The following is a 13,514-nucleotide window of genomic DNA, read 5'->3' as shown; positions in this document are numbered from 1 at the left end:
TAGGTAAATGACGATTTACCAATTTCCACCATAAGAACGAAATATTTTATTATTAGGTTTTATTGGATTTGAAACTCCTAGATCTTTTGAGATACATTGAACTTTTCAATGGCATGTTTAAATCTCGATTGTGCCCTCTCAAGTTTGTGACTGGGATGCCGAGGATCACAAACAAGGTGTGAATAACCATACAAATTGACTTGGTACCCTTCACTATATTACCTAATCGATGTGCCGGTTAACCACACACGCTCCACCGATCTATAATAAAGTCAAGTTACCCTTTGCCACACTTACTAGTCCTTGTTAGTGTGCCGGTTAACCACACACGCTCCACTAACGACTTGGTAAGGTACAAAGTGTAATTTTATGGGCTAGCACCTATTTCATATTTTCCTAAAGTAACTAAGATTGGGAATTAATAATGTATAGTTACTTTATAATTCATTATACTTTTAATGAGAGTTCAAGTCTTATCCTACCCGTTCGGCTAACGACCCTCCACCAGTCAAGGAAGCGGTGGGTGAGAGTAGACACCCATTAAGCTGCCATTTTATAGGCAACAACCTTATACCCCCCTTATAGACCGGCTTCGTGAATGAGGCCTACTTGCGGTAAGAATGACTTATTCTTATACATATCTATATAAATAAGATTATAATAATAGTATAAGTGTTGATTTTTAAACTTTTAAAAATCTAAGGTTTAATTTGGAATTAAAGTGTTAAAGTGTAAGACTTTACAAATTCCAAAACTTGAGGGCAAGTATTGAAACTATTTCAAGACTCTTCAATTTGTAACTTATGAGTTTTAATGGTTCATAAAGTTGAAGACTCTTCATTTTATGAAACCTACTATTCTTTAATGACAACTTTTAAAGAAGTGACTTTTGGTTATCCATAACTTGAGGACAAGTTATGAACACCATCATAAGCATTAAGTTCATGAATTAATCTAGCATGTAAGTTACACACAATTCCTATGATCTTCTAAAACTCATAAGAACAAATATTCATATCAAGCAATTTCAAGAAATCACATATAAAACTTGAAAATTGATAATAGTCATTTGAAAAGGGTTAACATAATCATTACCACTTTTAAAAACTGATTTTATAACTCCAAAACAGTTTGGGATAATGATTCTAGCCCATTTCCAACAACAAAACTCGGAAAACTGCCCAGCACGCACCTACTCGTCGAGTGCATGATCCTATTCGACGAGTAGGATGAATTTTGTCTTGGACTCGTCGAGTTCTCTCCTTGCACTCGGCGAGTCCAGTCGAACAGTGAACAGTTTTCGATTTTTCAAGCAGTTTGCATCAAATATACAGAAAACAAACCTAGGCTCTGATACCACTGATGGGTTTTGAGCATTCTAACACTCCTGTGGTGTACATGCAACCCTATAAACCTTGAATCTATGTTTTCTCTAATATACATGCAAATTTGATTTTTCAAGATTTACTTCCTAACTAGCATGGCATGGGGAATATGTAATATAAAAACTAGTAGAAGTACATACCTTTCTTGTTGCTTGGATTCCTTGAAGACTTTGTGAGCCTAGCACGCCAAATGTTGTGCCTCAAATGCTTCACACACCACCACAAGACTTGGAATAACTTGAGAGAATGTCACTAACACTCAAAATCGGTTATGCCCTCTTAGAATCAACTAGTGGCCGATTTTGCTAGCTATAGGGTTCCTTTTATAGTGTTGTCACAATTAGGGTTTACACATGAATGCCCTTAATTGTCATGACTCTTGATTTCTAATGATCCATGGGTTTGTAACTCCCATATCCATGGAGCTCCAAATCACAATAAACCATGGATCATGAATCCACCATAAAAGATTAGATGATTGTCATAATCAACCCTATGTATTTAATTAGTCTCATTTTGATCACCAAATTAATTCTAAATTAATACTTGATCAATACTAATTAAATAATACTATTATTAATATATTAGAACTTATAATATATTAATAATCACAAGTGTCCTTTCTCTCATTTAGTCTATCCAAGTATTGCAATGCCATGCAACCCAAATGGACCATGCCGGGTCGGGTCAAGTACATACCAAATAAAGTTATGGACTTAGACACTATATCCAACACTACGTTCCCCAGCCTTACGCACGGTGTTCCCGGCCAGAAACCCAAAATGCATTTATGACTTAATAGCTTAAGCCCAACGTTCAGAACTTCAAAATAGGTCCATATCAGTGTCTTAATCCATAAAGTTGTCAACTTCGAACCTTTGCATGGTCCAAAAGGACCCAATCATGATTTCAAGCCTTCTAACTCCATAAAGGGGCCAAGATGCAAGCTTTTACCTTAAAAACTTAGTCCAAACTTCCAGATCTGACTCAAAGGGGCTTCTTAAGTCATAAAGTTACTAACTTTATGACTTAGCATAACTCAATGGGACCCAAATCAAAACCTTAAGTCCCAAACTTCATCAAATGACTTCCAAATCATGCATGGAGGGGTTTTACCTATCAAGATCCAAAATTTATGATTCCAAATGAGCCCAAACTCAACTCCTCAATGGTTCTAACTCAAATAATACACACTCCTTGATCACCACCCCGAAATGGAAACGATTCGAAACGGGGCGTTATAATATATGAATAAATAATTGTCTTATTCATATATGAATAAACGTGTGAAAAGTGTAATTTATAATTTATTATAATGAGAAAATTTGTGAAATGACCAAAAATGAGGGGTTGTTTGAAGAAAATGACCAAAAACTAGGTGTTTTCAAAAAATGACCACGACTTCCGCAGAGGGGGCCTCTGCGGAAGTCCTTTAGCTCTGAGGAACAAGAAAACTCTCAGAGGAAATGACGTGGCGGGGGAAAAAGACAAAAAAAATTATTAAATTTTAATTCCGCAGAGGGTGCATCGTTCCACAGAGATTCCCTCTGCGAATCTGTTCTTAAGAGGTACTCCTCTACGTAATTGTTCTTCGCTAAAACATGGCCTATGTTGACTAAATTGTCGAAGAAATAGACTTAGAAACAAAGTTTTATAGTTTAAATTGTTATTTTGAATCAATGATATGTGCTAAATGTTGATACCACGTTAGATTTAGAGGAACAAATACCATAATCGTTATTAGGTCATGTTTTAGCAAAGAACAATTCCTCAGAGGAGTACCTCCGAAGAACAGATTTGTAGAGGGCATCTCGTTGGAACGACGCACCCTCTACGAAATTTTTTTTTCTTTTTCCCCCGCCACGTCATTTCCTCAGAGAGTTTTCTTATTCATCAGAGCTAAAGGACCTCCGTAGAGGCCCTCTCTGCAGAAGTCGTGGTCATTTTTTGAAAACTCCTAATTCTTGGTCATTTTCTTCAAACACCCCCTCCTTTTTCGTCATTTTACAAATTTTCTCTATTATTATTTTGGTTTTCATATATATATATATATATATATATATATATATATATATATATATATATATATATATATATATATATATATATATATATATATATATTGTTTTTGTTTTATTATTTGTGAATCATGTGAATTTTAAGTATTCATATATCATTGTTTAATTCATTCATGAATAAACATTGTTTTTTGGTTTATTCATATATGAATAACTAATTCTTGTGTGCTTATTATTGATTATAATAAAGTGTTATTAGAGTGATTTAGATTTTATAACTTTTTATCATGTGAATCTCTCAGTTTTATAAATGATTTGAAATATTGTATTAATGTAAATGGAAAAGAAGTTTATAAGCCAGGTGTATTTGTTCAATTTATTCCATTTGAAGGTTTAATCTTCAAAACGTTAGATTCGACTGTCAAAATGTATTCTGAGTATGCCAAAATTGGTGGTTTTGATGTGAGATTGAGCATACAATCAAGGTTTGATAACAAGAGCAACCAGGGTAGCAATCAGAAAACAAAATCTTATGATACATTGGATACAAGTGGTGTTAGGAGGAAACGGAATTCAAATGCCAGATTTATTGGTTGTAAAGCAAAGATTATATTTGAATATGTGTATGGAACTCCAGATTATAAATTTTTAAGTTTGTAAAACTTCACAACCATCCACTTGAGTAGACAAATGATTTAAAAAAACGAGGCAAATGTCATATTCATAAAAAGAGTTTATAGTGCGCGCTTCGACATAAAAAATAGGCTCAACTATGGCTCTTAAGTTGAGGGCAAGTTTGAGAGGTGGGTATGAGTTTATAAAGCCCAAAGTAGTTGACTATAAAAATTTAATGAGAGATATCAATAGGATTATAAGTTATAAAGATGCTCATATCATAGTGAACACAATGAATGACCGTCGAGTTCACTATCCAAATTACTCATTTGAGTTCAATTTTGAAGAGGATGTTTTGGATACTATGTTTTGGTTTGATGAAAGGGAGAAGGCAAATTATGCTGAGTTTGGAGATGTTATCTCGTTTGATGCGAATTTCCCAACAAACAAATATGTTATTCTATGTAGTTTTTTTTATAGTTTATTCATATATGAATATTTTAGCTTTATGTGTTATATTAAGTTGTGAATATAAATTTTTTTAATGTAATTATATATTCGTGTATTATTATTTCTAGTATAATATACAATAACTCATTCATATATGAATATTTTATATTCGCTTATGAATACATCAAACATTTACTTTAATGAACAATTTTTTTGTGTTATTGGTATCAGAGATCTTTTGTTCCATTCACTGCTATTGACCACTATAAAAATCAGTTACTATTGGAGCGGGGTTGCTAAGCAGTGAAAGAATTGAGTCCTACTCTTGGTTTCTTAAAGCATTTCTTAAAACTCATGGGAAAGAACCAACACTAGTTTTAATGAACCAAGATCTGACAATAAAACAAGCTATTTGAGATTGTGTTTCCTAATTAAAAAACACAGACTATGTATGTGGCATATGGTGAAGAAGTTGCTAAAAAGGTATGCTTTTAGTGAAAGTAAATGTTTCCTTTTTTTATTCATATATTAATTTAATTTAGTATGTTACATAGTACTATTTATTCATACATAAATATAGTAATTTTTTCAAATATCAGTATATTCATTTATGAATATTTATTATCTCTCTTACTTATTAATATTTATTCATCTATGAATAAATATATATGTTTATTTTATATTTCTTTATATAGGTATCAAATGATTTATTAACGAACGCAGACTTTAGAAGATTCGCGAAGCTTGCTTGGGACATACATGACAATGAAACCTGATGTTAATGAGGTGAAGTGGGAGTCGCTTATGACGGAATTCAATCTTGAAGAGAAGAGATGGTTTAAATACATGTTTACAAAACATAGTGCATGGATACCTGGTTTTCAGTGATATTCCAATGTATGGGTTGATGAAGACTACGTCAAGGTCAGAGAGCGTGAATTCGTTTTTTAACACCTACTCAAAAAGTGGGAATTTGCTTTGGAAATTCATGATGAATTATGACAATGTCATTCAAAATCAAAAGAATACTCAAGGAGAACTTGATAAGGCAACAAAGAAAGCATCATATATACTGAAAACACCTCGTGAAATAAAACTACAAGTATCAAAAATTATACAAGTAGATTATTTTTTGCGGTGTAAAAGGAAATATAAAAACCAAATTTTTTCTATACATACTCTTATATTGGTATAGAAAATGGGTGGGAAGTTTACAGTGTGGAACACAACAACATGATAAACGAATTTTAAAATGAATTCAAGTTAACTTAATATTTTTTATGAATATTGTAATATTTATATATAAATATGAGAATATTCATATATGAGTATTTTGATTATGTTAAAACTAATATATGGATATTGTAATATTCATATATAAATATTTATATATTATTATTCATATATGAATATTTCGATTATGTTAAAATTAGAACAGGTTCATATATGAATATGAGTACTTATATACGATTTAAAATGTGATTATTCATATATGATTATTTATATATGATTATTCGTATATGTATATGAGTAGTTATATATGATTGAAATGTAATACTCATATATGAATATTTATATATTGTTATTCGTACATGAATATTTATATACGAATATGAGTATTTGTATATTATTTTGAACTTTTTTTATTATGTTTATGTATCAGGTTGGAATAAAAGTTAAAGAGAAAGAAATAAAATGCAGTTGTGAATACTTTAATGATGATGCTTTTACAATGATGATGAGATGTGGTGTTAAAGAAATTCCAGAAAAGTACATTCTGAAAAGATGGAGAAAGAACGTAATAACAAGGAATTATCGTTTTAGTTCTCATGAATCTGATTTTGGGGATCATCAGAATTTGAAGCTTGTCAATGAAACATATTATAGTTTTGAATCATGTTTTGATATTGTAAGAGACGACATGCATAAGTTGGCTTCATTTGCTGAGAAACAACAATTGTTGTTGAAGGAATTCGAGAGTGATAGTACATATGGAGGATTCCAAAGCAAGAAGGATGTTGAAGTTTTAAGCAAGATTATGGGTGTTTCTATTCCTATTCCATAAAAGATTCATATTCATGTTCCCGAAGTTCAAAGAAATAAAGGTTCTGAAATCAGGAAGAGAATCCCAAGTGCAACTTAAAGGAATATATTAATTCTAAAAACAAACTAGAACTCCAACATTAGCGTGTAATCAATTGTATTCTAGTTGTATGTAATTATAGTATTATATTGTATTTTAGATAACTGATCTTATATCTTGGTGATAAGGAGCAGTTTACATATTTAGATTAGATTAAAATCAATCCCCAGTTTAAAGGGATTATCTAAAATATATTAGTATGTAATCATGTATTAAGGTAATACCCTAACAAATCTTGGTGATCGTCTTTGTGGCCTGCTTTGTGCACCCATTCTCTTGGTGAGAACTTTTCTTAGTGAAAAATCATCTTTGTGATAATCCTTTGTTCTCCATTATAACGTTTCTATATCCGATCTACGAACCTTCAGTTGTGCCTAGTCAAAATTTAATAAAAAAATGTGTTATTTTGTTATAATATTTTTATATATTTTTTTAGAGAAAATAAATCAAAATCTGCATATATCAATATTGTCCAAAATAGTTTTCATGTCAAGGTGGTTCCATATTTCATCTTCTTGACTTTTTAAACTTGAATTTCCAATGTTAAGCACATTACCCAAAATACTTCAAACAACTTTATCCAACCGCTTTTTGTCTTGTTCATTCACAACATTATGATTTATTTTATTTTTTCACCAGTCTCTTTGTCATTATCTATTCCTTCAGTCTCCCCATCCTTTTTCTCTTCATCATTCCGTTTTTCATTGGTATCTCCATCATTATTTGTTCCTTCATTATTACTATCCTTTTTGTCTTCATCATTCCCTTTTTCACCCATAATTGTTGTCAAATTAATACCTTCAAGCCCAGTTGCATTACTCGGATATTCAGAATTTTCCGTGCTTCCATTTTTATCTTCAACAATTACATTTGTGATCTTTTCTTTCAAATTCTTAAAACTTTCCTTTTCAGGAAACTTTGTAATTTCATCATTGATTTTTGAATTTAGTCTTTCATTCATCCTGTCAAAAGTATCAAACATATTAGATAATTTTTACTCATATGCCTATGTAGTAAAAAGAAATATAATTAGAAATTAATACAATAAATTAGTGTAATCATATATGATTAAAATATTTAAAATAATTACGTCAACCAAATCATCTTCATATTTATCATAATCACTATCTTCCTGATCAGTCTCTCCTTCAACTTGTTCATCAACCAAATTTTCATTTAATTGTAACACCCGTATTCCAGATTGGTTTGGCTTAAGACTTAACGGGATCGAAGATTGATTTTTTGGAAAAAAAAAACTTCATGCCATGGCATGGTGCATGGATACCCACGATGTGGCATGACTTAAATGTAATGTGACCATCTAATGAGTACGACAACATGACAGTATGATGGCCACGAGGTGGCATCAGTTCTGGCCTAAGCCCATGATTTTAGGGTTTCTCTCATATTTAAGAATCATGTCCAAGGGATTAGGACATCCTCATCAGCCTCCATCACTCTAAAACCTTAGAACCCTAACCCTAATCCTTCTTGGTGATTCTTGACTCATTTTGGTACTTTTGGTAGGTTGAAGGAGAAGAAAAAGGTGTTCTGGTGTGTTGATCCAGCAAGGAAACCTCCTCATCATTCTTTTGTGCATATTTTGGATCTTTGTAAGTGTTTAAGATCCAATCTTTAAGTTCTATGCATCAAGATCTAGGTTTCTTGTCCCTTTTCTTCATGATTGTGGAAGTTTGAAGGAATAAATTCAATAAAGTTGGCAACTTTATGGGTCCTTGAGGTCCCTTTGAGGTCATATGTTGTAGACCTAGAGTTTCTTAGATTTTTTAGTCCCATGAATAAGTTTGAGTTCCCTTCTCCCATATTTTTGACCTAAAATGGAAGAGACATGCATTGGACATGCATATCTATAAAGCACCAATTTTTATGATCCATTAGGTGTAGGAAAGCCTTCTGGAAAATACCGATGAATGACTTTGGTGATTAAGAGCTTAATGGATAAATTCATGCTTCATGAGGTCACTACAACTTAGGTTTAGAGGTTTTGTCATATTGAGATGTCTTAATGGATAAAGTTTCAAACTTTATCCATCAAGACCTTGGAGGGTATCAGATCTGAGCTTTGGAGCTCTTAAGGATGAAGGAAAACAACATAATCCATAAGCTGTTCAGGCCCAGTTCCCACGACGTGGCCTTCTGACCGTCATGACGTGGCGACTGGGATCAGCCTGACTATTTTGGCATTTTGTGACCACGATGTGGCCACAAGGAGGCCACGACGTGGAGGCTTGCTGATGATAATTATTAACCTTGACTTTTGGCATGGTTCAACTTTTGGTCAAATTTCTATTTTTAGAAGGTAGACTTAGGGTTTACCTAGTGTGGTTTATTAGTAGGTGTTTAGCACGCATTCGTTGGCTGTGAGAGCTGTTACTTGTGGACTGTGTCAGCAAGGTGAGTCTTCTCACTATACTATGTAGGTTGCTAGATTGTCTTTGTGACTCTTGCATGAAAGATGGTGGTTGGATCACAACACATGTTTGAAAGACCGTGGTTGGATCACAATACATGTATGAAAGACTATGGTTGGATTATAGCACATGTATGAAAGAATATGGTTGGATCACAACACTTGTTTATCTGTGTAATTTGCATAGAAGACCATGGTTGGATCATGGCAGAAAGATAACGGTTGCGCTGTAATCTAGAAGTGATTGTAAGACTATGGTTGGATCATAGCGTTCACGTAGGGTTGAAATACACCCCTATGGCTGGCCCACTAATATGTATGGTATGTGGTATTTTCGGGAACTCACTAAGCTTTGTGCTTACAGTTTCATGGTTTAAACATTTTTAGGTACATCCGGTTCCAAAAGGAAGGGCCCGGCTTGACTGCACAACATCCCCTGATGGCTTTTCTACACTGATTATTATTGTATTACTCTAATGTTTGAAAAATACATTTTACTCTGATTTTTTTTTGAACAAATGGTTGTACGGATTTGATGGTTTACTCTAGTTGGTTTTGAACAAATGCTTTCTTTGTGCCTTGTGGGGCTCATATTGATGTGAGTTAACTATTAAATGAATATGTTAATTTACACACTACAAAGGTTAAATAATTTTAGAGTGCTTGATTCGTCCCTATTGCGCAAATCTCGTTTGAGTCCAACTGTTGTAGGGCTTGGTCTTCTAGTCGAAAGATTAATTAAGTTTTGTTGCATGTAATTGTATTCAAAAAGTAGGTAGCCATTAATAGGAGTCCTTTAGCAGTTGATGGTTGGGTGAGGTGGGGATCCTAGGAGAGCCTAGGAAGTGCTTTATTACGAATGGTGCGTTGATTAGTGGAGTTTGCACCTGTCATTGAGGTGCAGTAATTGGGGAGGGAATTTCAGGGCATTTTCAGACGACAGAGAAGGTGGTGGAGATTACTGCCAATTTCAGGGAGAGGGCTTTACTAGTTCCACAGTATGTTGCAGATGAGGAGATGAAGAAGACAAGGTACCATGATATGTTGTGCGATGATATTCGGGGGTTTATGAGCCTGTCGAGTTGCAAAACCTTGGAGATATTATTGCTAGATCCCAGGAACGGGGGATTGAGATAGAGCTTCGGTCAAAGCGGAAGCCAGTTTCGTTTCAGACAATAGAGGGCTCGGTGAAGAAGCCCAAGACTTTCGATTTACGAGCTAGAGGCCAGCAAGGTTGGGGCCATTGCGGCAAGTACGGGAAAACGCATGATGGGGTGTATAAATCTAGGGGTATGTGATGGGTTTTGAGCATTCTAACACTCCTAAGGTGTACATTCAACCCTAAATACCTTGGATCTATGTTTTCTCTATTATACATGCAAACTTTCATTTTCCAAGGTATTACCCTAACTAGCATACAAACTTTCATACTTGGGTAATAAAACAAGTTAGATGACATACCTTTTGTTTTAGCTTGTTACCCTTGATGTATTTGGCCTTTAAGAACTTAGCACCAACAGTATGAATGCCTCAAATGGTTCACAACACATCTAGGATAAAGGATGACATTTTGAGAGAGTGCTCCTCTCACACAAAATCGGCTCATAGTTCTCTAAGAATAGATGCACACGATTTTGGTCATGGAGCAACATATTTATATGTAGGATACCAAAGGTCATGGGTTGACCCTAATCCATACCCATGGGTTTATGATCCATGGTTCATGTGGCCTAACTCTTTATGTATCCATACATAAACTTAGTCCAACATGGATCAATAGTCCGACATATAAATATGACTAATTTACACAATTAGTCCCCATTTATTTAATTAGTCTCTTTTGATCACTAAATTAATTCCAAACTAATTCTTGATCAATACTAATTAAATAATATTATTTCATATTAATATATTAGAACTTATAATATATTAATAAACCATAAATAACCTCTTCTCAAAAGTCCATCCTAACAAATTGTCCTGATGATATGCAACCCAAATGGACCATGCTACTCTCGGGTCAAGTACATACGAATAACAGTTATGGGCTTAGACACCTAATCCAACAGTCTCCCACTTGGATAAGTCTAATAACTATAATTGCAAGTACGACTCCAAAATCCCGACTAGCAATCGTAGCTCAAAGCCGCTGTCGAACTCTGACCTAGTCAATGACGCGTCCATCATATAAGGGATCATATATTCCTCCATTCTACAAGATATCATACAGACTGAGACATGGATTATAATTGTTCTCTCTTCCATCTATTGTTTCCCGATTTCCGATTTATGACGACCGACTAATTGAACAAATCAAATCACTCCAGGCTCGGCCGAGCGCTTAGGGTTGTCATCACTAAATCATCGAGGGGACCACAGATATCGCTTTTATCACTCTAAGGGTAAAAGGAATGGATAAACTTTGACTCATATGCTTGCTCGATTTACTCATCAAATCACACACAACGATATGTTTTATAACACCAAGTTACTGGTGCGTTTACATATGTCAATGTGCAACCGACTTGTAAATTACAACTCACATGTATTGGTTTCAAGAATATAAGATATTATCGTCTCATGATCACTCGTGATAAAATCCATGAAGTGATACAAATGAGTGTGGGTTGAATCCAAAACTCGAATCTTATTCCAGGAGTACTCATGAACACTGCAGCTATGTCTAACACACCTTGACAAAACTACAGACCCATTCATGAGAGTCTTGCCTTAATACCTACTTCCAAAGTATGATCGACTGTGGATCGTTTGAATAACCTAGTTATTCAGGAAGTCAAAACATGCAAAATGAAACACAATAATAATACTAATCTTATATGGCCCAAAAACTTTTGATTCATATTGATTACTTATTATTCATTGTATAATGTTTTGAATAATCAACTTAATACTTGAATTAAAACAATAGCTATGCCATGCTACAAGCATGCACACTATGTTTGTCTAAACAATAGTTATGCCATGCTCTAAGCATTCACACTATGTTTGTCTATGGTCATTACTTTGTGAAATAGATCAATTGAACACATCTTCAATGAAACTCATTTCACAATTCCAAATCTTTATTACCAGTGTAAGAATCCAAAATTCTTGTCACTGCTAGAATGTGTTAGATTCTAAACTATCATGCAATGATTCCTTTGTAATGTCTAGGTACCAAAAGTCACGGAGACTTGACAACATACATTACAAAGTATTCCAATGGAGAGCAATTCCATGGAAACGAAGTCTCAAATTCAAAGTACATTCCTTTGAACATCCTTTTTGCGTTAAGTTTTCTAATCTTACACATATTTAAAGAATAACTTTCACTTAAGGAAACATTTCCATATTCCCATTTTGATCATCACTTATGAACAAGATTTACCACTTCTCAGAGTATGTCAATATGGTCCTTTCCAAAATTTAAAATATACTTCCAACTGTCCATGAGCAACCAATCTTTGGTAAACCTCAGATTGTCCTCGACAATTGCTTAACAATTTTAGTCATATCCGGTTCTAGACCTTTTTCCCTCTTAATGCCCTAGGCATTTGGAAAATTAGAACGGATAAATATTATAGCACATGTAATCGATCCTATACCCAAAGCATATAGGACACAATTCATGATGTCTTACATAAAGACATGATACTTGACCAGTCTTTTGCTATACTATTTCTATTTGCCATGTTCTCATCATTCGAATTATGAAAAGGGATGTCGTAGTCATAGTCGAATTTTGAGAACGCAATTAACACATCCATATATAGAATTTCCTTATGTTGAGCCTATTCCAACATAACATTCATATATATATTTGACTAAATCTGATTAAAATCTCAATCTAAGCTTTTAGATTTGAAATGAAGTAAGAATTCCTATCCCTTAATTATAGTAAAACGACTTTTCAAACCCTGCAACTTGCGAATTGAAACTTTTGTTTTCTATAATTAACATTGCTAACTTGAAACATTCATCATAATTGATTATGCTCCCACTAGCATAATAATCATTACTTTTACTAGCATAACATTTATGCTCCCACTAGCTATGACATGTACCAAGAAATCAGCTGGACTTCTAGAAATCAATACTTATTGACTCTCATTACCAAAGTTCAGTTTTTTTTATACGAGATGCTTTGATAAGAATTTATTTAGGCCTCTCAAACTCATACACCTTTCCTTAGATAGCTCACATGTGTGTCTAAACACAATAAGTCTCAAATGTTTAGAGTTTTTATCATTCCTCACAATTCGAATTATTAAAAGGTATGCAGTAATCATAATCAAATTTGAGAATGCAAATATCACAACTGCTATCTCCTTAAAATCTATTTAGTGAAAGCGTTTCCTCACCATCATTTTCATGAATCATAGAGAAACCTTATGACACTTAGATTTTTTTTTTATAGTGTATGTGTACCTATCCATGTGAATTTGTCAAACCATAATCAAAAGACAAGGTTA

General features: G+C 33.6%; 1 protein-coding gene across 1 annotated transcript; it reads left to right on the top strand.

Moving 5' to 3' along the window:
* The first annotated feature begins 4,175 nt into the window (after nucleotides 1-4,175).
* On the top strand, nucleotides 4,176-4,768 carry LOC145157995 (protein FAR1-RELATED SEQUENCE 5-like). Its single transcript, XM_079076961.1, has 2 exons — nucleotides 4,176-4,472; nucleotides 4,700-4,768. The coding sequence occupies exons 1-2, from the start codon at nucleotides 4,176-4,178 to the stop codon at nucleotides 4,766-4,768; spliced, it is 366 nt and encodes a 121-aa protein (XP_078933087.1).
* Nucleotides 4,769-13,514: the final 8,746 nt, after the last annotated feature.

Source organism: Lactuca virosa, chromosome 2 (genome assembly GCF_052849685.1).
Source record: "Lactuca virosa cultivar CGN04683 chromosome 2, Lactuca_virosa_CGN04683_v6, whole genome shotgun sequence".
NCBI lineage: Eukaryota > Viridiplantae > Streptophyta > Magnoliopsida > Asterales > Asteraceae > Lactuca > Lactuca virosa.
Note: the sequence above shows the minus strand (reverse complement) of the source record. Positions and strands in the feature narration are given on the sequence as shown.